The 24,733-nt window shown below is 41.8% G+C and overlaps 1 protein-coding gene across 6 annotated transcripts in view; it reads left to right on the forward strand.

Moving 5' to 3' along the window:
• IMPDH1 (inosine monophosphate dehydrogenase 1) overlaps positions 1 to 24,733 on the forward strand; it is a 158,486-nt gene that overhangs the window by 126,219 nt on the left and 7,534 nt on the right. For 5 of the 6 annotated variants that reach the window (XM_066592194.1, XM_066592196.1, XM_066592198.1 and 2 more), the window contains 11 exons: positions 780 to 881; positions 1,991 to 2,065; positions 2,959 to 3,165; positions 3,525 to 3,612; positions 8,445 to 8,644; positions 8,787 to 8,880; positions 9,023 to 9,118; positions 9,709 to 9,852; positions 11,070 to 11,214; positions 12,335 to 12,478; positions 15,516 to 15,599. In XM_066592194.1, the coding sequence (XP_066448291.1) occupies positions 780 to 881; positions 1,991 to 2,065; positions 2,959 to 3,165; positions 3,525 to 3,612; positions 8,445 to 8,644; positions 8,787 to 8,880; positions 9,023 to 9,118; positions 9,709 to 9,852; positions 11,070 to 11,214; positions 12,335 to 12,478; positions 15,516 to 15,599 (1,379 nt within the window). Of the gene's footprint in view, positions 1 to 779; positions 882 to 1,990; positions 2,066 to 2,958; positions 3,166 to 3,524; positions 3,613 to 8,444; positions 8,645 to 8,786; positions 8,881 to 9,022; positions 9,119 to 9,708; positions 9,853 to 11,069; positions 11,215 to 12,334; positions 12,479 to 15,515; positions 15,604 to 24,733 lie in introns of those variants that run through there. The other variant, XM_066592195.1, reaches the window with a different exon arrangement.

Raw genomic sequence — 24,733 nt, forward strand, 5'->3', positions numbered from 1 at the left:
CCACAAACCAGAACTGCAGCTCTGATATGGTCCTGGCATTTGTTGTGACAAATGGCATCAGAAGTTGGGTACCCCTGCAGCCGATGGAAGGTTGCAGCATCACCACTCATTCTATTGGCATCAGCGCTCACATCCTGAGCACGATGCTGCCAGAAGTTTGGAAATGTATGCTGCAGTGCCCACCTGACTTCTAGTGACATTTGTCACAACTGCTACGCTGGATTGTGGCAACAGGGAAACTGCTAAATGCACTTCCATTTCTTATATTAGTTCAGTGGACACTAAACGAGATATGTTGCCTCTTAAGCCCCTTTTACATCCGACGACTGTCGGGTACTTCTGTGCCTAACAGCCATCCCAGCGATGATCACTCAGTGCATGTAGGCAGACTGGGCTTGGGATTGTGCTGGCCTGCCTGTCTCCACGCAGTCAACGAGCTGTCATTCATAGATGAACAGCTGCTTGTTTACACACAGCGTTGCAGTAGCAGACCAACAATGATTTTCAGGGCTCTCCCAAAAATCAGATCCGAAAATTATGACTATTCGGTCTTTCGCTGTATGCTTTCTCACAGCACGATTTCTGTGCCAACTGCTCGATCTAGCAAGCAATTTGCACGATAATGGTGCCATGTAAAGGTTTTACATGGCACCATTTAGCGTTAGTGGCTCACTGGCAAAGAGTTTAAAAATGTGTAGTGTTCTTGAGATTGTGTTAATTTATCATTTTACTCCATGTGGGTTTATAAAGTGTTGATGCTGAAAATGCACTGTTTGCAGGACTTGACATCTGCATTGACGCGCAAGATAACGCTAAAGACTCCTTTGATCTCCTCTCCTATGGATACCGTGACTGAATCTGACATGGCCATTGCCATGGCGGTAAGATCTACTAGCTGTGGAACCTATTGTATTTGGTGGTTTCGCCAGAGTGACCCTTTAAACATGGAAACCTTTTTCTGTCCCTGTCTTCCCTCACCTGATTGTCTGTTACACTCTGGATGTCTTTTTTGTATATTCCACTCACTTCATGCAGTGCAGCCTCCTGTCTAATACTTATCATATACTATCTTGATGCTGCTAGTTCTGCTTTAACTATTCTGTGCTATCAATCCCGCGATGCATCAGCACAACATTACATGAAGGCTGCAACTCTGCTGCGGAGAAAACACTGTCATTACAGACCCTAAGTATACAGTCAGGATGAGCTGTGATCTCCTCTATTATAACTGACAGGAGCCTCTAATCAGCAGTAATTACAAGTGTCCCTCCCATCTAAAAGCCTGTGTGTAATATCACACATGCATTATGCTGACTAATTTGAGAATACACAAACCCAAGTAAATCTCACATGGTCAGAATTAGGATCACATGACCACATGAGAAGAGCGAGCCTAGGTGTTTGTTAGACAGGAATAACTGACAAAGGTAAAACTAGATGGCTTATTTAAACTGGTAGTCTAGTTACATCACAAATGGGCAAGAGTTGACTCAAGTGATCCCTTTAAAGGTTTGTACCGATTTTGGGAAAACTGTTAATATAATACGCTTTCGGTGTTTTTACATGTATGAGCACGAGGCATTTTAGTATGTTTCTGTTTTAAAAGAAACTTGTCATGTTCTCACAGCACCATTAACAAAGTTATAGTCCTGTCAAGGTAGGTGGCAGGGAGCCAGGTGATGTGTATTTATCCCCTTATGAAGTCAGCACTCTGCACGGAAATCTGACTCTCTTCAGTCCCGTTCATGTACTTTCCCATAGACTTGTATGGGGAAGCATGCGCACAGGACTGAGTCAGATTTTCCTGTGATGGCTTCAGAGTGGTATACTGCTGGATTGCAGAAGCAAATGAGTATTATAAAATACGTGACCTCCCCTACCAGCACCGTAGTTTAATTTATGGTGCTGTGGGGAAGTGACAGGTTTCCTTTAGTTTGATGATGTTGGATCACTCCTGAAAGTCTTACTTTCATTATTTCTTGTCTCGTAGCTGATGGGGGGCATAGGGATCATTCACCACAACTGCACGCCAGAGTTTCAAGCCAATGAAGTCCGTAAAGTCAAGGTAAAAAGCAAAAAAAGCTGTAAATACATATGTTTCAGGATGGTTTACTGTGATAAAGTGCATTATCTTGTTTTTTTCAGTAAGGCTGTGGTTAGAGTTCCCCTAGCAAGTACATAACAAACTATCATATGCTCACTTCTCCCTGCTGTGTACAGCGCCGCTACTTTGGGTTTCCCCCATCACAACATGTTTACAGGCTGCAGTCAACCTGTTAACAGTATGTCACAGGCTGCTGCAGCCAACGGCTGAGGTCGGGGCTCTGCCATTGGTTACTGCAGCCTGTGGCATCCTGAATGCTGGCCTATAAACACTGGACAGGGGACCCAAGCAGGTAGCATGGGAGATGCAGGAAAAAGTGAGCATATGCCAGTTTATGCTCTTGCCAGATGAACAGTTTGAATGAGAAAAAAGCATTTCAAACAGCCCCCTCCCGTTTTTGGTTTTACCTCCACACTTTAAAAAAAGGACAGAAAAAAAAACACAACCTCTTTGTTTATCTTACGTAGGTGTCTGGGGGTTTGTTTTTTTTGTGGGTCAGGTTGTGTTTTTCAATGGTACTATTTAATGTACCCTATAATGTACTGAAAAACTTATTAAATATTCCAAGTTGATGGAATTGGGTGGGGGGTGGATTCCACCATTTTTGGGTGGAGTTTCTTTTGAAGGTTTACACACTGTGGCAAAAATTACATTTTATTTGGTGGCTCAGTACAATTATGACAATACAAAATTTTTATAGGGGACATTCTGTAGTTTCTATTACTATTTTTGTGACTTTTTTGATCGCTTTATTACATTTTTTACTTTGGGATAGGGTGATCAAAAAGTGTAATTTACGTTTCTCATCATGTTTCATGTAGCTCTCGTGTTCTGTTTTTTTCCCTTTCCTATAGAAATTTGAGCAAGGATTTATAACTGATCCAGTTGTCATGAGTCCCAACCACACTGTAGGAGATGTGTTTGAAGCTAAGAACAGACATGGATTCTCTGGCATCCCAGTGACGGAAACTGGAAAAATGGGCAGCAAATTAGTGGGGATTGTGACTTCAAGAGACATAGATTTTTTGACTGAAAAGGACTACATTACTTATTTGAGTGAGGTAATGTCAGACGCTCCGCGTGTTCATACAACTGTTACGTTTTTGGTGGTCAAAAGAAAAGAAAAGTCTTAATCCTGTGCTACTTATGGATTATTTTGATCGTTGTATTTTTACAAAAGTTGGCCAGAAACAAAATATTGAACCAGCTTTTGATCCCTGATAATCGTCCGACACCTCTAGATCTAGTGGTGTCACTGCATACACAACAAACAGGCTGCATATTTGCCATTTATTCTCCCCCACCCCCAATGGCTGCCGGTTTTCCGGCATTTTTTGTGGCTTTTATTGTGCTTTATATTTAAAAACCAAGTCAACCGTTTTACAGCTCATGTCTAATCAAGAACATGGCATTTTCGTAGGTAATGACCAAACGTGATGAACTGGTTGTTGCTCCAGCAGGTGTCACCCTGAAAGAAGCAAATGAAATCTTACAACGTAGTAAGAAAGGTATGCCAGTTTTCATGAAGCAGATGTCTGAATTTATACTTTCTAAGTGTCTGTTGTAGAAATTTTACATTTGCGGACATAGTTTACATAATAACATATAAACTGTTATTGTGTAAGGCTGAAAAAAAGACATGTCCATCCAATTAACCCAATTATTCTGCAGTGTTGATCCAGAGGAAGGCAAGGGGAAAAAATACAAAACTATGGAGTTGAAGCCAACTTTCCTTATTTTAGGGGAAAATAATTCCTTCCCTAGTTGTAATCTGGCAATCAGAATAATTCCCTGGATCAACAACCCTTCTGAAGTGATCTTGTGATATATATTTATATGTTTTGGTTAACTTTTTATTATAAGGCAATATTTGCCATATGGTAGAGATGATCAGTTTAATATTTCATCATACAATCCTTTATCCTGTTCTGTAATTTCCAAAAGGACAAAAATCGGGTCTTCTGTGTGTGAATGTGACATCAGAGGTATGGATTTTGTGTCACAACTGTCCCGGGCTCTAGGTAGGTAGGGGCCAGTAAGAGAGATGGATCCCTGTTACTGCAGATTTGTGACTCATTTCTAGGAAAGTAGTGTTGTGACATTTTTGAAAAATTTTAATGGATGGGCTGGAGATGATTCAGTTCGCCCTGTAACACAGCATAGAAAACCGATTAATTAAAGGTTTAATGCATGAAAAATGGCAATTAAAAATGCCGTCAAAGACTATGGAAGCCTTTTTTGTGGCATTATATTTTTCCTGAAATGTGTGTTTTTGGAGAGAACCATTTTTATGTGCTTTTGCGAAAAACTTTGAACAGTTTTTGGCATCTGCAGCTTCTATGTATTACAATACATAAGCTGCAGAGCTCACTTTCATATCAGCCAGCCTGTCGTCAACCCCCCCCCATCCTCCTGAACGATTGAAGCATGTTTATGATCAAATCAAAGTTGAAAGCCTGTGAAATTTCTTTACAGCTGAGAATAGTGTAAAATAGTGTAAAAATACCTTAGCAATCTCCTGCTGCTCCCATGTCAACACCCCACGGTCCCCTGCTAGTCTGTGAAACCCAGTTCCTATGATATTGTCTTGATTTGTGACTGCTGCAGCCATTGGCTGACAGTGGTGACCTCTGTGGTGTCACTATACCAGGCAGTGATTGGCTGCAGTGGTCACGTGTTGACATGCCATATCATTGCTGGGACCACGGAAGCATTAATGTGGGAGCTGCAGGGAATTTGTAGGGGTGAGCATTACTGCTCTTTGTTATGCTACTGGGAGCTGTTCATAAAAGATTTATTGGTGCATTTTAGATAGATGGATATATATTGCATTTGGAAAGTCTACATACCCTTTCATTTTTTTATTTATTTTTTTTACATTTTGTTATAGAAGTTTTCCCTATCATTCTGCACTCAATACCGCATAATGCCAAAGTGAGGACAGAATGTTAGAAAGTTTTTCAATTTTGAAACCTAACCTTTTGCATTGACATAAGTACTCAGACTTTTGGTATGACACTTAAATTTAGCTCTGGGGGTTTCCCATTTCTCTTGATCATCTTTGAGATGTTTCTACACCTTGATCGGAGTACACCTGTTGTAAATTCAGTTGCCTGGACATAATTTTAAGACACACCTCTATTTATTGAAGGTCTCACAGCTCACAATGCATATCAGAGCTAAAACTAAGCCACAAGGAGGAAAGAACTGTCTGTAGAGCTCAGAAACCGCATTGTAAGGAGGCAGATATCTGTAGAAGGCTATAAAAACATTTTTTGCTGCACTGAAAGCTCCCAAGAGCACAGTAGCCTACATAATTCTTAAATGGAAGAAGTTTGTAACAACCAGGACTCTTCCTAGAGCTGACTGACCCACCAAACGAAGTGATCGGGGAAGAAGGGTCTTGGTAAGAGAGGTGACCAAGAACCTAGTGGTTGCTCTGGCTGAGCTCCAAAGATACTGTGTGCGGATGGTAGAAACCTCCAGAAGATCAACCATCACTGCAGCCTCCACCAATCTGTGCCTTATGGCAGAATGGTCAGAAAGAGGCCTCTCACACTGCGCTTTTTACTGCGATTACAGAGGCGTTTTGAACACCGTGATAACTGCGGTACAACGCTCCCGTTGATTTCAATGGCTCATCGCAGACCTGTGTACGAATGCAGTGATTTTTGAGCACTGCCTGCTCTATCTTCGCATGATTTTGTGCTTTTAACATACCTCATTACAATGATTGGGTGTGTTAAAAAGTGCTGTGACATGCGTTCGAAGACAGCGGTGAAACGCTGCAATCAAAGACACATGAAGGTCTGTCCGGAGTTTGCCAAAAGGACACTGCATGTGAGATGCGAGAATCTCTGCTTTGAAGCTTTTTGGCCTCAATTCCAAGAGTTTTATATGGAGGAAACCAGGCACTGCTCATCAGCTGCCCAGTACCATTCCTACAGTGAAGCATCTCTGTTTCATACTGTAGTGTTTTTTCAGTGGCTGGGACAGGGAGACTGGTCAGGGTTGATGGAAAGCTGTATGGAGTGAGATATTCTTAATGAAAACCTGATCCAGAGCGCAAGGGATCTCGGACTAGGCAGAAGGTTCATCTTCCATCAAGACAATAACCCTAAGCACACAGCTAAGGCAACACGGGAATGATTTAGGGACCTCTGAATGTCTGAGTGGCCCTGCAGGAACCCTGACTCAAACCTCTCTAGGGAGATCTGAAAATATCTGTCCAGACAGCCCCCATCCAACCTAACAGAGCTTGAGGATCTGCAGAGAAGAATGACAAAGTCCCCAAATCCAGGTGTACAACCTTTGTGCATCATTCCTAAAACTGCAGGCTGTTAGAGCTGCCAAAGGTGCTTCAGTGGAGTACAGGGTCTGAATACATCTGTCAGAGGAAAAGGTTTCTAATTTTTTTTTTCCCCCCCTAACCTCGTGCTTTCACTTTGTCATTATGGGGTATTTGCGGAATAATGGGAAATCTTGGATGTTTGCACAATGCTTTGACAGAAAATATTTAAGGATTGTAAGCTAGTATTAATATTTTGAACATTCCTTAAATCTCATGCACCCCAAGAGCTGTGAATGTATTGGATTTGTTATGGAGACAGTCTTTTTTTTTTTTAATATAAAATACATTAAAGTGACCGCCACAAATTCTGTCTCTGGACCAGAGGGTGGAGGGATATCTTACCTGTACTTCATCTTCTCTTCTTGGTCCTTTGTTCCAACAATGCATTTTTTTCAGGAGGCCAATATGCCCACTACCATCTTATAGTGCATTGCTATTAGGACAACCAATGCACTGTAGCTGCTCTGTGATTGGCCAGCTCTGCTCACATGATCAGCACTGCTAAATCAGTGTCTTAAATAACCAAAATATGGTGGTAGCCACCTGAAAGCGAAGCAGCGCGCCAGTGGAATGAAGGAGCCGGGAAGAGAAGTTAATGTACAGGTATGAGACTCTTCCAGGTCCAGGATAGAATTTTGCCCCTAAAATGGAAGGTTGCTGTTTTTATTTAAAAAAAAACGCTATGTATGCAACTGGTAAAAGAAAATGTTACAAAGCTGTAATAGTGCATTGCTTCCACGTAAAGTGGAACTGTGTAAATTCAACGGAAAAAACAGGTTGATGCAGTGCTGCAGCTGCACTTCGCTACAACACAGCGTGTGCGCGGTTTTTTTTTTTTTTTTTTTTTTATATTATCGGCTATGACTAGTTTTTCAGTGGAGTGCTAGGACTGCCTGCAGTGTTTGGAATTTGAGCCCTTATTCCCTTGCCATAGATGTAGGTGAGGCATGCTGCTTTTTGTTACATATAGAAGTTTAGCTTTTCTAAACTCTTTACTAGTTGAGCTGAGGTTATAATTGGCTTTTTGAACTAGAGTATTGTCTTACATGAATTTTTTGGAATTGATCATTGACCAAAGGTAAGCAGGACTCTGGAGCAGATACCTTCATCCTCAACATCAATGCCCCCTGGCTACTCCCTGTGAATAAGGGAGAGTGGCATATGCCTGCAAAGACTGCAGAAATTGACCGTGGTGGTAAGGAATTGCTTGGCAAACACTGAGAGAAGTTGGTTTCAGGAAATGATTTCCCCGTTATGGGTTTTTGAAACCTTATATTACATTAGTATCTTCATACTTTTAAGGGCTATTGCTTGCTATCTGTGTGGCATGGTATTTAGAAAAAAAAAGTAAGTATTGGTGTTCAGTTTCCCGCAAGTGAAACATAACTAATTAGCTGCTGCTCAAAAACTATAAAATGGACAAGATGGCAGAGGGTCACCTTCAATAGTGCAAAGTAACACAACTATCAAAGGCTTTGTGCCAACTTTTAACGTTATCCCAGATCTATAGGATAGGAGTTAATTTTCTGATCTTCGGGGTCCACCTGGTTGGGACACTTACTGTTTTCCTTATAGGGGTTCCAAAGGTTTCCGCATTAATGGTGCTCGACCACTGCTACATTTCTGCTCAGACCTGTAGGTTTCCCATTCTTAGGATCAGTATGGGTCCCAACAGTCAAACCACCACCTATCAGAAAGTTGATTCCTGTCGTGAAAATAAGGGAAAACTTTTAAAAACGTGACACAACCCCTTTAACGTCAGTTGTAAATACTGGGGGGAAAAAAGTTTAGTTTTTAACTTAAAAGTTAGACATATTGATAGACTACTTTTATTAGTAATACAATGCTTTTTATGGTGTCCTCTATGTTGACATGCTTGGTTGTTTTTTTTGCATTGCTTTACTAAGTCTGCTAACCTGCTATGCAGTATGCGGCCTTGTGTTACTCCTAATGGCTTTTAAAAGAAACTTATTTTGTCTTTTCCAATAGGAAAACTGCCAATAGTGAATGACAGCGATGAGCTTGTCGCTATTATTGCCAGGACTGACTTGAAGAAAAACAGAGACTACCCTCTTGCATCAAAGGACTGCAGAAAGCAGCTGCTGTGCGGTGCTGCTATTGGGACTAGAGAAGATGACAAATATCGACTTGATCTACTCATGCAAGCTGGAGTTGATGTAGTTGTCTTGGTATGTATAGAACATGTGGTGTTTTTTTTTTTTTTCTTTTCCTTTGCTATTGTGGTATTTACATCTCTAGCAATAAATTTGTAGCTCATTGTATATGGATGGAATTATGATTAAGGACTTTTTTTTTCCTCTCCACTGTCAGGATTCATCACAGGGTAATTCTGTCTATCAGATAAATATGATCCACTACATCAAACAGAAATATCCTGATCAAGTACAGGTGGTTGGTGGAAATGGTAGGTGTTTTAAACCCTGTTACTGTGTTTATTGTGCAATATTCATTTTCCCCCTCACTGTTTGAATGCATTTGTGTATCAAGAAAAAAGAAAACTACCTCCATTCTGCCAAAATTTGCTTAAATTTGAATCTATCCGACAGTGGTGACTGCTGCGCAAGCAAAGAATCTCATTGATGCAGGTGTTGATGCCCTCCGTGTAGGGATGGGGTGTGGATCCATATGTATTACCCAGGAAGGTAAGTGTAATTCAATAAGCATTACCTCTTGTGCTTAGCTTGGGCTGTTCCACACTAGTGTTTGGCTCATTTTGGAATTTTGGTTTCTCAATTCCATTTAAGGAGCAGAGAAACTAATAAAAACTGAATTAAATGTCTGTTTTGTTCTCCATTGACTTCAATGGGTTTTCATTAAAAACCGAAATGTTTTCTTTCATTTGTCTAATTCTGTTCCGTTTCATTGCTGTTTTTCAAATTGAACAAATGGTGTAGCAGATTGCGCTATTCTGTTTGACAAACAGAAATGGAACTGAAATATTTTCAGTTTTAAATTGAACCGGGGAACAGAACAGAAACGTGTAATCCAGTTTTTATTTGTTTCTCTGCTCTTCAAACTTAACAGAGAAACAAATGTTTAACTGCGCCCTACGCCAGTGTGGACAAGCCCTCATACATTTACAACAAATATACATTTTATTGCCTTCTAAAAGAATGAGTCTTCACCATTTTGGTGCACAGGACTTTGCAGCAATAGGTAAAAACCCCCCTTTTTTTTTTTTTTTTTTTTTAAATCATATGAAGCTGATAAAATGGGATGTTTTCATTTACAGTTATGGCCTGTGGAAGACCTCAGGGAACTGCAGTATACAAAGTTGCAGAGTATGCCCGTAGATTTGGAGTTCCAGTTATAGCAGATGGTGGCATTCAGACAGTCGGACATGTTGTAAAAGCTTTAGCTCTTGGAGCGTCTACAGGTAAATCACACGTAACTGGCCACATAAACAGCTTGCTTTTGTTTACAGTTTAGGGTTAATTATCACAGAATAAACTATATTCCATCTTTTTTTGCGTTTGTTTTTCATAACAAAATTATTTAACTGCTATTTCTGTGCGTAGGAGTCTGTTAGGCCTTAATATTCAGTGACATCCGTCCTCATATGAATGTGCGTGCAGAGATGGCTGTCAACTGCAAAGTAGGACCACCCATAGGGCACCTAACGTCCTGTGAGGCTGTTGAGTTAAAAGCAAAATATTACACTAGATTATATTATGGAACGTTAATAAAATAGCCTAATGTTACATGTCTAAGTGAAGCAGAGGTTACTTTTCATCAAGTCCGGGTCTTATCACAGTACTATAGTCAAATATGTATTGACAGAAGTCCAAGTAGATCAGCCCATTATCATACAGCGCTGATAGACAAGAAGGCAAAAGGACCCCAACTCCAGAGTTAATAGGACTTCAGTTTTAGGCCGCCTGCAGACGGGCGGCTCAGATCCGGCAGCGAGGATTCTCGCCGCAGGACCCAACCCGAGCGCCTGCAGGGACCAGTGCGTACTCACCCGTGCCCCGCAGCTCGGGCTCTTTCATGTGCCGGCTGCCATGCAGCCAGCGCATGCGCAGACCGAAGCCAGTGGCGGGTGAGTGACATTTCTGTGCGGGGCTCTGCGAGCTCTGCACAGTAATAGGATATGCTGCGGTTTGCGTGGCCAAACCGCGGACGTCTGCATAGGATTGCGTTTGTTAACGCAATCCTATGCAGGCTTGCCGCGGCGCAAATTTCCGCAGGAAATCCCGCTGCGGAATTTCCGCCCGTGTGCAGGGGGCCTTACTTGTGAATAAAATGACTGCTCTTGGGGCCCTTTCACACAAAACTATCGTTCAAAAAAGCGTCGAACGTGTGAATGTAAACGATAATCATTTAGTGTCAGCATGGCCAACGAAAACTTGTTCACTTCTCGTTTATTTTAAGCAGGCATAAAACCGATTGTTCATTTGTTAGGTGTAAACAGCGATCGTTCAGTTGTACATTCACCGGTACAGGGAATGTAAATGATCGAGCAAGAAAAGAATAAAATGATCTGTATAAACTAGCTGAACGAGTAAACTATCATGATTTGCTTGTGCAAGTAATTTCTCGCTCTGTAAGTAGCCTTAGATTTGTTTTGCTTACTTTTACTTCTCTGTTCAGTGATGATGGGCTCCTTGTTGGCTGCAACAACAGAGGCACCTGGTGAATATTTCTTTTCGGACGGTGTGAGACTGAAGAAATACAGAGGAATGGGCTCACTGGATGCCATGGAAAAAAATACTAGTAGCCAGAAAAGATATTTCAGGTCTGCTTAACAGTTTTGCTTTCTCCAACATTGATTATTTATTTTTTTTCCTTAATTCTAAAGTTGGCTTCCATATACTTGAGACCTTAGGTTGGTTTAAAAGGGCAGTTAATCCCTGGGGTCTCTCTAAACTTCTAACAAAAACCAGGTTTTAGGGTTGATACAAATAAGGTAGCATAAATGTTATAGGTAATATCCATTAACCCCTTAAGAACATGGCCTATTTTGGGCTTAAAAATGCAACAATTTTTGGCGGATTTTAATTTCCATGCATGCGCAGAGCGGAGCCGGCGGCCGATGAGTGACTTCTGTGCGTGCGAGCCCCGCACAGATATGGAGCACGCCGTGATTTGTTTGCCGCGCCAGATTTCGCGTTGCCAAATCGCGTCTGTCTGCATAGGATTGCGTTTGTTAACGCAATCCTATGGCAACTTCCAGGGGCGGGTAATTCCGCAGGAAATCCCGCTGCGGAATTTCCGCCCGTCTGCAGGCGGCCTAATCATGCAGCATAAATGATACAATCCATTTTTTCTGCGGGCCAGTGCGATTAAAACTATACCAAAAATTTTTTTTTAGGTTTTTCCACTTTTCTGCAATAAAAACCCCTTTTTTTGGAATTTTTTTTAAATAAAATCTCTGCATTCAAAGTTCTATAACTTTTTTTATTTTTCCATGTATGGAGCTCTGTGAAGGCTTATATTTTGCAAGACAAGTTGTAGTTTTTATTGGTACCATTTTGGGGTACATATGGCTTTTTTGATCACTTTTATTGCGTTTTTTGGGAGGCGAAAAGCTAAAAATTAGCCTTTTGCCTCAGTTTTTTAGTGTTTAGCGATCTACATAGATTGTGGCAGGGAAGGGGTTGCACCCCGGCTGTTGCAGTGGGAGGCCGGCTATCACTGACAGATGGCTCCCGCTGCTGGATAGCACGAGATTGCTTCTGATCTTGTGCTATCCACGTGACGTAAGGGTATGTCCAGTTGCGGGAAGTACCCCGCTGCCATGACGTACCCTTAAGTTACATGGAGGGAAGGGGTTAAGAAAGCCAGTTTAAGTATAAATTAAACCTCTTTCTAAAGAATTCCAATTCTGTAAAACTCTACATTTTGTTTCATAACAGTGAAGGGGACAAAGTGAAAGTGGCTCAAGGTGTGTCCGGTTCCATTCAGGACAAGGGGTCCATTCATAAATTTGCACCATACCTAATTGCTGGTATTCAACATGGCTGTCAAGACATAGGGGCCAAAAGCCTTTCCATTCTACGGTAAGTAATAATTGATTGTACTTTTTTAACCTTTTGTACACTTTTATTTTACCATTTTTGTGGTAAATGATTAATTTTCATGTAGCACCACTGCTGGAAAATAAAGCGTTTTACAATTGTAATGAATGGGCTCTCTGATGCATGGACGTGCTGGTTACTCCATAGAGGTACTGTAGCTGCCTTTTGTATTTGTAAATTGCTTTTCTATACAGGACAATTTTAACTTAAACCATTTCAATAAGATATCCTCCTTATAACACCTCACCCTAAATTCTACCCAGAAAGTTTTTATGGTTCAAGAAATATGGAATTTGGAATCAGAAACATTTTGCAACAACATGCGACACAATAGAGGGGTTATCCTGTTTTAGGCAACGGCAAATATATGGTATACAAAGTTTAAGGCAGTGATGGACCTTTTCCAGTATAATTTACAACATAAAAAAATTAACACTTAAAGGAGATGTCTCGAGGAAGCAGTGAATTTTTTTTTTTGCCCAGTCCCCCCCATTAAGTAAACATTACTAAGCCCCCCTGTAAATGACATTTCTAGCTGGTTCGTACTTACCGTTCCAGCGTTTCAGCAACTTATAAAAGTTTCCCCAAGATGGCCGCCGGCTCTTTTCCCGTCGCTGCCAGCTGTGTCTCCATGGCAACCAGACCCACCGCAGCCGCCGACCAGTCACCCACCGCCAGGCAGCAGGTAACTGGCTCAATACTGCAGCGCCTAAAATACAGCAGGAGCCCCTGTTTTCCATTCCCCCCCCCCCCCCCCCCCCCCCCTTCCCCATAAAGGATGCAAAAATAACAAACAGCATCTCCAGCCTTAAAGGTAGACTGGTGATGAATGCGTGTTTGGGTTTTCCCTCAATCCAATACCCTCTGTGGCATTATTTTGGGGCAGAGGACGGCTATTTAGCCTATGGCTGATTCTTTTTGAGGCTTTTACGCTAACCATGTTGGTTCTTGTGTGTTTTTTTGTTTTTTGGCCTTGGGCTAATTTTTTAGTTAATTAATAAGTTATATTTTAGGAAGAAATGTAGTTTTTCAGTGAAACACTTTCTAAGTTAGTCTATCCTGCTACAGTGATTTTACCTAGATAAAGGATAAATGAAGAAGAACATGGATAAGAGGTTGTCAGAAAGTGAATGTAGTAGTGTTTTCAATGGCTGCCAAGCTAACACATCTGTTTGAGTGGGATTTAAGACTGAAGGGAGGGTACAGTTGTAAAGGGTGTTGGGTTCAGTGTGCATTTTGTTGCTACTCAAAATTTGGTTGTCCTGTGATGGAAAGATCAAGAACACAGTTGCAAATGGATCCCTTGCGATCTAAATCCAAGTTGGGCAACCCTATACCTAGAGCCGTCTTGGGCCTAGCTAAAAATCCAGTTTAGGTGTAAAGCAGTTTATTAAAAAAAAGTGACTAGCTCATGTAATTTATAAAGAGAATTCCTAGGCAGATCCCAGGGAACAGTCTGAAACCTATAATTTGGGTAAGATATCCCTCTTCAGAGCAATAACCGTACCAAACCAAAACAATGCCAACAGACTCCAAGCTGTAAGATTCGATTCAAGAGTAGAGCAGTTTAATTCAAACGCCTGATTTATGTCTGCAGAGATAAGAATCCCCAGATAGTTAATGTATCTCTCCATTTAAAGGGAAATGCTTTATGAAGATGGTTCACCTCTTGGGTCAGTAACTTACTGTTCAGCATCTCAGACTTTTGGGTATTTACCCTGAAATTACAAATGCTATCAAATCTATTAAATTCATGAAGAACGAGTGGGAGACCTATTCTAGGGGAGGGTACATGGATCAGCAAGTCGTCTGCAAAAAGACCACTTATTTTCTGTGTCTCTTATCTTTCACTCCAAGATGGAGTCGTTTTTCCTAAGGGTAGAAGTTACGGATTCCACAATCAAAACGTCTACGTATGAGAGGGGACCATTCTGTCTTGTCCCATTTCAAATAAGTAAGGGAGTCTATAAGGTGCCATTCACTGTGACTTGTGCTGAGGGTTGATGGTAAAGGGCCATGGTCCTGGCTATCATTCGCAGCCTCAAGCCAATTTAAAAAGGGTCACCTCCGAGCCTATAAGGTGCCATTCACTGTGACTTGTGCTGAGGGTTGATGGTAAAGGGCCATGGTCCTGGCTATCATTCGCAGCCTCAAGCCAATTTAAAAAGGGTCACCTCCAGGAACCTAGAGTGAACTCTTAAGCGATTTTTCAGCATCAACAGCTAGAAGCAATAGATGGCTCCAGTCTCATGGGCCTAGGTGATCAATGATGGTCTTTATGGTACTGACACTGGCCTTGCATCCCAGTACAAATACCACTTTATTTTTTAGTATAGGCATTGGGATATAAGGGCTCAATCTAACAGCTATCATTTTTGAAAATTAGCTGTATATCCACATTAATGAGATGTGGCTGCTGGGGATACCGCTGCTTCTCTGGTGGATGAGGTAAGTAGAGGCCTGAAACCTTCCACACCTTCACCATCTTTGGCACATAACCTGCCCTCTAGTGGTTCCCCTTCCAACACTAGAGCTCTGGTGAAAAGAGTCAGGTCCTTCTGGGATCTGTGGGAGAGCATGGTGCAGCCCCCGGCGCCATCTTGGAGGGAGAGTTGGATTTAACTGTGGCAGATGAGCGCTGAAGAAGTGTGTAATGGAGCCTGTATCTCCCTCTGCTGTGGAGGTGGCAGCAGGAGCCTTTGTTTTGCATCTCATTGCCGGGTGAGGGGAGTAGAAGTGCCTTATTAAGATTATATTGCTGGGGTGTTCAGGAGCTCAGCGAACCTACATCTTATCCCACCACAGACAAGCCATGCCCCCTCTAGCCAGGAAGTTTTTAAATGGGTCGATCTCTCAAGCCTTCAGTAACCGCTTCTTTAAAATATAGAAGTAGTTAAGATATGCTTGACAAACTTTGCAGTGACCTTCTTTCCCAAACTATTGCTTTAGTGAAATTATTTTCATAGTGAACACGTGAATTATAATTGTAGAGTAACACATGGTTTGATCCTTTTTGCAGGTCCATGATGTATTCAGGGGAACTTAAACTGGAAAAGAGGACAATGTCAGCCCAAGTAGAAGGTGGCGTCCATGGTCTTCATTCGTAAGTAATCTTTCTTTTTTTTCCCTTTTCTTGGTCTTTTATTTTGTTTAAATCCTGAAGCGTGCATAGATAAAATCTTTATGTATTAAAGTAAATAAAAAGCCTGACAGATTAAAAGCTTATTTCACACAGCCGTATGCGTAAAATGCGTGGATCACACAGCGTTTTACCACCTGTAGAGCCAACTATCGCTGCATATGGCAGAGTGCACTGCGCATGATAGCGTATCTTCTGCACGTCATGTGCAGTGTTTAGTTTGGGGTTTTTTTTATATACATTTCCCATTCTCCTAGCAGCGTTGCATCTATTGTGTGGACATTCTGCTTCTATTGTATTGTGTGTGGACAGTGTTGCATACGCTACCCATACGAATAATACGGCTGTCCCTGAAAACAGTCCTGTGATTGAGCCCTAAGGGCCGGCTCACATGAGTGTATGCGTAAATTGTTGCGTGTGTATTGCACGTTTTACCGCCGTGTGAGCAGGCATATCGCTGTGTAGGGCAACAATTTTTGACTGCGCATGGCAGGGTCCCTTCCTTGTTTTTTCTTTCCACTTTGTCACTTAGTGACGTTACGTATAATCACCATACATACGCAATATATTTGCGTATGTACAGCGTTAATTGCAAGCCCTTAGAGAACAATAGAGCTCAATTGCGCTTAGTAAACCGTGAAATAAAACGTGCTGCGGTCTTTTTTGCGTGCATACTATACACAATAAAACGCTAGTGTGAGTCAGTGAAAAGCAATGTACTTCCATTGACTCCTTTCACCGCGTAATACACGCTGAAAGTATACTCAAAGGTCGTTTGATAAAACGTATGTATAACAGTATTTTACCGCTGTGATCCGGCGTGTTTGTAGAGATTTTTTACTACGTATGTCATGTGCGGTCTTCCATTTGTTTTTTGATGTTTCCCCGCTTGGCGTCATTGCATAGAAACACCGCACATGTGCAATGTAATTGAGTATGTACAACGGTAATGTACCCATAGAGAGCAATAAGGCTCTATCACATGTAATACGTGGTAACATAGAACAGGCTGCATTCTTTTTTTTTTTTTTTAACACCTCTATTATACAGAAGTGTGGTTTTTTTTTTTTCATTGATCCATACAGATGTATTATGCGTGCATCTATTGCGCTCGTAAATACACAATGAAATTATGCTGGTGTGCAATACATGTTTTGTAGGCAGGCTTGTGCGATTGCATCGTCTCTCCCCAAGGTGGCACTGCAGAGTTATTATTCTATCTTCCTTATTTGCATACTCTATTAATGAGACAGGCTTTAGTAAGCAAACATGTTATCTGATTACTTAAAGCTTTTACTGCTATGGATTTAGGAAAAAAAAGGGTTGTATTGACTTGCTGCTGTTGGCGGTTGTTACATTTTGTGACCTCAAAAGGTTGTCTGTTTTTTAAAAATTAGAAACCAGTTAGGCCTCACGCATCTGGGGCAAATTGAGCAGTGGATTCCGCGCTTGTCAACAGGTGCGGGCGATCCGCTGCTCGATGTGCCCATTGGTGTGTGTGTGGAGATTCCTCTCTCCACGCACAGCAGCGGATTTTATTTGCAGCCGCTACGTGCCAAAATAAAATTGCAGAATGCTCCATTCTCAGAGCGGATATGCAGAGACGGCTTCCATTGAAGTCAATAGCTCACCCTTCCGTGACACTTCTACAATGAGCCTTGCAGAAGTGTCATGGATCCACGTCATCACCTATGCAACCGCACGGGGAGATCTGTACTGCGCATGTGCCCCGGAGCCCCAGCGGCACATCCACAGTACAAAAGATGACTTCTGACGGGTACGCAGGGTCACCAGCAGTGGGCACAGGAGAATTCTGTGTGCGATTTCCCACACTGAATCATTGCGTGCCTGTGTGCATGAGGCCTTAGTGTACGAGAGAGGTAATGTTATCAGTCTTGATGTTTATGGACATGATACAATTTTAAAATCCCACCCTAGTACTTGAATTATGCAGGCTCCCATTAACATGCTGGCAGATTCCTTTTAAAGGGATATTCGAATTATAAGCATTTATTCACTAGATGGGTTGAGATCCTTTAAAGTCTGTGGGGCTGACAAGTGCTGTACTTGACCAATATCCTAAAGCGGGAACAAGGGACACCTGTCCTGGTGATTTGATGGGGGACCCAGCAGTCCAGCCCCCACCAGTCTTGCAGTTATCACCTATACAGTGGATAGGTGGTGGTTGCTTAGAACCAGAAAACCCCTTTAGTCCCTGGCTGCTTAGCGGTTTAGTAACCATAAAAAGTAACTGGAACCTGTAACTGGACTCGGCAGGGAAGTATGTACATAGATCCGTTTTATAAATACTCTCAATATATCATTATGGGAATACATGAGAAATTCTATGTAAAATGTGTGTAGCTCCATCAATCTGTTTTACTCCATGAAGCGGTGTTTAAGATGGCATGTAAGTATTGGCTCACAACCTAGTCAACCAGTAACAATATATCAGCAGGTATGTGCATTAATATATGGAAACGGGGTCCAACTAATGCCATGCGCTCTACTACACGTGGGGATTGCTTACTTGGCATCTGTCGATGGCGGCTTGAATTTCAAGCTCCTTCACAAAGTGTAGTCGTAACACATTTCTGGCTACTTCATGCTCTAGGTGACATTTTACCTGTTTAGTTATTGGGGATGGGCTAGATTAAAACCACTTCAGTGACCAGATGGCTTTTAATCTTCTTTCTCTTTTTTTGCACATGCATCCAATCTAGATACACATTTCTGCCATGTAAGTAGTGGAGCATTTAACTGTCTTATATTCTGCAAGATCATATATCTAATAAACCCACAAGATAATGCAAATCGTTTCAACACCTAGTCCTTTTCTGTGATAAAAAATGACCATAAACGTATGCTCCTTTTACACGGGACGACAGTCATCTAAGGTCGTTGGCGCTCGTGCAGAGCGTTTAGACAGGCAGAGTTCACCGCTGGATCATGGGCTTCTCACTCAGCGCTTCATCTTCTATATATGTAACAAGAAGCCCCCGATGCAGCGATTAGTTCTTATGCTGACTGAAAGTCAGCAATAACAAGGTAGCGAATTTTGAGTGCTAATCGGTACATATAAATGGCCCATTAGTCAATCTGTTGTGTTTTTCCACTGGAATATAATACTATTGTTATACATGCCATTATTCCTTTGAATTAGCTCCATTGTTCTTCAGTAGGTCAATTGCAAGCATAAAGGCCATTTTACACACCCGATTATTGCTCAAAAGCTATCTTTTGAACGATAATCATGTGTGTAAATGTGCCTATCTTTCACTTTTCTGCCGAACAAGGATTTATTCATCCTTCGGGATAAAATCCATTGTTCAGCAGAAGAGCTGATAGCAGGGACTTCACACTGTTCTCTGCAGGGAGCACTGATAATATTGTCTCAGCTGTCAGCCCTGCTGTAGAACAAAGAGTATGTATTCAGAGAACAGACCACCTGCTGTTCTCTGACTATAGCTCCTGGTGGCTCACACACATTAATAAGCTACTAATTGGCATTAGTACCAATTAGTAGTTTATGCAAAATGATCGCTCAAGTCCTCTTTTGAGCGATCATCCTTGTGTGTAAAAGGACCCTTACATACTGCCTACTGGGCTTCCCTTTTCCAAAGGGTAACATGATGCTGAGGATTACTGTTTTAAAGGCTTTTACAAACAAAGATTTTTCAAACAATTGAGCAATCTATTTGTATAAAGTGTTAATGGCAATTAATGCTTTATCATTTGCGTGTAAAAGGGCCTCCTGGGGCTGTTTGCAGAGCCCAGCATGTGATTAATTAAATGCACACAGCTGCATTATCCTCCTGGCTGACAGTAGATTACGTTATCTCTTGGCTACTGTAAATATACCATGGAGCTAAAGACATGCAGTCTGTTGAAAGATAAATGTGTTTGCTTTACCTCTCAGTAGCTGAACCATGGATTTTGAGTTCACCCTAAAATCATCGTTCAAACGAAAAGTGCAGGATGCCCACGTTTACTTGTAACAATTATCGCTCATTTTCGGTTGTTTGAACAACTTTTGAGCGATAATTGTAACGTGTAAACAGGCATTAACTCTTTTGATATTCATACTTAATGTAACATGGTGCCATACGAGGGTTTATTTGCTAAGTGAGCTTCTCGCAAGGTTAATTCTTGGTCACTTCTCGTACCTTTTTGTACCACTTATAACACCACTTAGGGTTTTCCAGTTGTGTCTAAATAAATCTTAGTTGGTAAAGTAATCAGTTTTTTCTAATATACCTCATATTTCAATTCGCCTTGAAAACGGCAAGTGTAGAGCCATGTAGTGAGTTTGTGCGCACACTTACTGAAGAGTCACGCTCAGACTGAACACAAATTTCCACTAGTGATAGCATGGGAGCATAGAGTTGGGTAAGTATGCAAAACACCACCTCAGACTCCTTGAGACTTGCCCTATAAACCCCATAACTTAGTTTATGATGCTCATAGCCCAATGTCCACATGCAGATTTGATTTATTGAATCTGCATGGATCTCCCACGCAGGAGATCCGCAGTTCTAGCAGCCCATAGGAAACAATGGGGTGTCTACAACTGAATTAAACCCTGCGGACTTGATTTTTTTTAGGTGTTTTGCGGATGTCCCGCGTGGATATAAAATTGCAGCATGTTTCATTTTATTGCTGATGTGGCTCCATTCCTCTCCATGGGAGATGAAAATGCACAATCTGCGGTCACCCACGATGCATTAAAAAATGTTTTAAGATGATCCGCAGTGCATCTGCTGTGGATACCTGAATTGAAAATCCACGCGTGCCGTGGACATTGGGCCTAAAGGTAACTCGGAGGAAGCAATTTTGTAACCATGAGCAAAATGCAGCAGCAGCTGTATAGATCTGATAGTTGGCTGCAGTTTATCAGTCTGGAATCCAGGCTGTTTAGTTCATACAACAAAACTATTATATTGGATACATTTGTATGCACTTCTCAGTGGAGAGTAGGGCTATGTACAGGTTTGCTGCCTCTTCTCTGCGGGCTTCCCCTTGCAGTGAGGAGGAGACTGAATGGAGTGACTATTGTGTATGTGCTTGAGAGTCATTTTTTACCGAACCGCTTTGCACTTTTTATTGATATTAAAAAGTAATAGTTTATTTCATTTTTTGGCACTACCCTTTTCCTGGATTGAGACTGCCCTAGGAGCGCGGGATCATTTTTCTTTTTGCACACTTTGAGAAACTGACATATAACTGTCGGACTATATAAATTGTGTAGGCGAGTTATGTTAACATAGCACACTGCAAATTTCAAGTTTAGAAAGAATGAGTCTGTACTAAAAATTAACAATGATACAAACCTATCTTATCCTAAATAACCTTACTGTTTCCTAAAGGTGGCAGTCTGAATAGGTAAGTACAATTCTTGTAGTTACATATTCAGTAGTTTGAGGTGTACAAGATGCACAAACGTCAAACTGTGGTAAGTGTCCATCAGCTTTCCTCATGGCGGAAGATCCTCTTCAGTTACAAGATCAGGAAAGATTGCCTTAACACAGCTCCCTGAGCCAAAATGGGCTATCCAAAGAAACAACCCTTTCTATTCTAATTTCCCTGCCACCTGCACACTCCCCAGCTCTTATTTATTTTGGGTGGAAAGGCATGTTGTGGATTCCTTGAAATTACTTAGCAAAAACACCCCAAAATGAACAGTCAGGATGTTATTAGCTATAAGCAATTTTTTTAAGATTAACAGTGAATGAGTGTTTCACATCAGGAAGATAATTTGTACTAATCCTGTTAATATATGTACACTAGCTGATATACTCGGCTTCGCCTGAGTTACTTTGGTACAGGTTTACCTGTTCACACGGAAAATTTTAAGAAATTGTGGTTATTTCAGAGGAACAGAGGAATAAAATATGTATACACATAGAGGAGCGTTAGATTCTCCTCAGGCTGCATGTACCAATGTCCCTCTGCAGAATGTGCAACACCTACCAATCTCCTCACTTTTCACCCTTAAAGGTAACACCCCTTTTTATTCAAATTTATCCCAGACTTGAGGTTGTAGCCCCTTCTTAGCCTTAAAAGCATGCTCCATCCCTGCAGTCCACGACCGCTTCCTTATGTACTTTACAGCCTTTCAGTATTTGCACATAGAGATCAGGTTGATTCTCCTCAGTATATACACACACCGGTCGGGTAGATTCTCCTCAGTATATACACACCGGTCGGGTAGATTCTCCTCAGTTTTTAGACACACAAAGGTCGGCTAGATTCTCCTCAGTTTTTAGACACACAAAGGTCGGCTAGATTCTCCTCAGTTTTTAGACACACAAAGGTCGGCTAGATTCTCCTCAGTTTTTAGACACACAAAGGTCGGCTAGATTCTCCTCAGTTTTTAGACACACAAAGGTCGGCTAGATTCTCCTCAGTTTTTAGATACACAAAGGTCGGCTAGATTCTCCTCAGTTTTTAGACACACAAAGGTCGGCGCTAGATTCTCCTCAGTTTTTAGACACACAAAGGTCGGCGCTAGATTCTCCTCAGTTTTTAGACACACAAAGGTCGGCTAGATTCTCCTCAGTTTTTAGACACACAAAGGTCGGCTAGATTCTCCTCAGTTTTTAGACACACAAAGGTCGGCTAGATTCTCCTCAGTTTTTAGACACACAAAGGTCGGCTAGATTCTCCTCAGTTTTTAGACACACAAAGGTCGGCTAGATTCTCCTCAGTTTTTAGACACACAAAGGTCGGCTAGATTCTCCTCCGTTTTTGGACACACAAAGGTCGGCTAGATTCTCCTCCGTTTTTGGACACACAAAGGTCGGCTAGATTCTCCTCCGTTTTTGGACACACAGAGGTGTCGGCTAGATTCTCCTCCGTTTTTGGACACACAGAGGTGTCGGCTAGATTCTCCTCCGTTTTTGGACACACAGAGGTGTCGGCTAGATTCTCCTCCGTTTTTGGACACACAGAGGTGTCGGCTAGATTCTCCTCCGTTTTTGGACACACAGAGGTGTCGGCTAGATTCTCCTCCGTTTTTGGACACACAGAGGTGTCGGCTAGATTCTCCTCCGTTTTTGGACACACAGAGGTGTCGGCTAGATTCTCCTCCGTTTTTGGACACACAGAGGTGTCGGCTAGATTCTCCTCCGTTTTTGGACACACAGAGGTGTCGGCTAGATTCTCCTCCGTTTTTGGACACACAGAGGTGTCGGCTAGATTCTCCTCCGTTTTTGGACACACAGAGGTGTCGGCTAGATTCTCCTCCGTTTTTGGACACACAGAGGTGTCGGCTAGATTCTCCTCCGTTTTTGGACACACAGAGGTGTCGGCTAGATTCTCCTCCGTTTTTGGACACACAGAGGTGTCGGCTAGATTCTCCTCCGTTTTTGGACACACAGAGGTGTCGGCTAGATTCTCCTCCGTTTTTGGACACACAGAGGTGTCGGCTAGATTCTCCTCCGTTTTTGGACACACAGAGGTGTCGGCTAGATTCTCCTCCGTTTTTGGACACACAGAGGTGTCGGCTAGATTCTCCTCCGTTTTTGGACACACAGAGGTGTCGGCTAGATTCTCCTCCGTTTTTGGACACACAGAGGTGTCGGCTAGATTCTCCTCCGTTTTTGGACACACAGAGGTGTCGGCTAGATTCTCCTCCGTTTTTGGACACACAGAGGTGTCGGCTAGATTCTCCTCCGTTTTTGGACACACAGAGGTGTCGGCTAGATTCTCCTCAGTCTACAAAACATTTCCCTAGGCTTTATGAACTTTGACAAAAAAAACTGTCAAGCATCGTAGATTTTCTCAGTTTTTCACGCTTAGAATTGACTAAGTAATGAATAGAGTATGCAGGACAGCCATCAGATGTCGGAGGCTGTTCTGTATATCTATATTGCACCATGTCGGACGATTTTTCGCAGCAATGCAAAGTATTTTTGATTTAAAAAAATCAATTCGCTTCTGTGAAATTGTGATCCTTACAACCATGTAAGGAGTGCAAGGGTTTCCCATTGACTTAAGTGGGAGACATTGCACTCGCATGCACATCGTACAGCAATGTGAGTGCCATGCGATGTCTTTCAAGGTCCCATTGAAAACAATGGGTGAGGCGCTTGTAAGGGACACCCAAAGATAGAACATAATGCGATTTTCATATTCCTGCAAGTTTTGGGCACAGCATTCACAGCTTGCGTGATCATCTCGTTCGTGTAAATAAGCCCTAAGGCTGAGACTTCTTGCATAAAAAAAAACTTGTAGCAACAGATGCTACACTTTGTACTTTGCTGCATAGGAGCACCGGACAATATTTTAGTATGGTTTGGTAGACCTCACTGGTGTTTGGGTACCTATACAGGTGAATCTGCAGTTGCAGATAGCTTGGTCCTATTAGGGTGTTTTCACATGGGACGAAATATTCAACAGGACAGCTGTAGAATATGCTTTCCCAAAAATGATTTCAATAGGTTGGTTAACGTGTGTATTTTGTGCGCGCATTTTCAGCCGTGTAAAGAGTGTGTTCTATCTTTCTGTGTATTTGCGCACCAAAGGTCACCAAATAAGTCAAAAGGGGTGGGCAATATACTAGTAGATGCGTGAAAGCCTGTGTAATTCCACTGGAAAAACACATCTGGAACTAATTGGCCATTGATAATGCACTTGTTTGCAGCACACAAACATGCCCTCTGCACAGATAAAGTACAGTAAAATGTGCCAATATGAGCAAAAAGCCTTGTTCATAGTGCAAAAAAGTTGCAATTGTGCTTATGCTTGTGCGAAGCCGATCCTTTGGGATAGTAATATTCGGGTAGTTTTTCTTAACCACACCGCGAATAAAATTACTAATGTATCTATGATGTTTGAAAAGTTTGGGCTTCCTTTTTTTTTCATGCCACACAAATTCTCATAGACCAAATTAAGTTGTAGTATCTAATAATAAGCTTTATGTAGACGAACTTTCTGCAGTAGTTTGTGAATGCTATACACGTATACAAAAAACAAGACTTTACATAGAATAGTAAACTACTGATCTGAACAATGGGGGGTGAGGGCCATGCTTACACCCCTATGGGGGACACAAGGTAGAAGTGCTTGTTCTCCACTGAATGCATTGAGCAGCACTG

The sequence above is a fragment of the Eleutherodactylus coqui genome, chromosome 2, assembly GCF_035609145.1.
Source record: "Eleutherodactylus coqui strain aEleCoq1 chromosome 2, aEleCoq1.hap1, whole genome shotgun sequence".
NCBI classification, from domain to species: domain Eukaryota; kingdom Metazoa; phylum Chordata; class Amphibia; order Anura; family Eleutherodactylidae; genus Eleutherodactylus; species Eleutherodactylus coqui.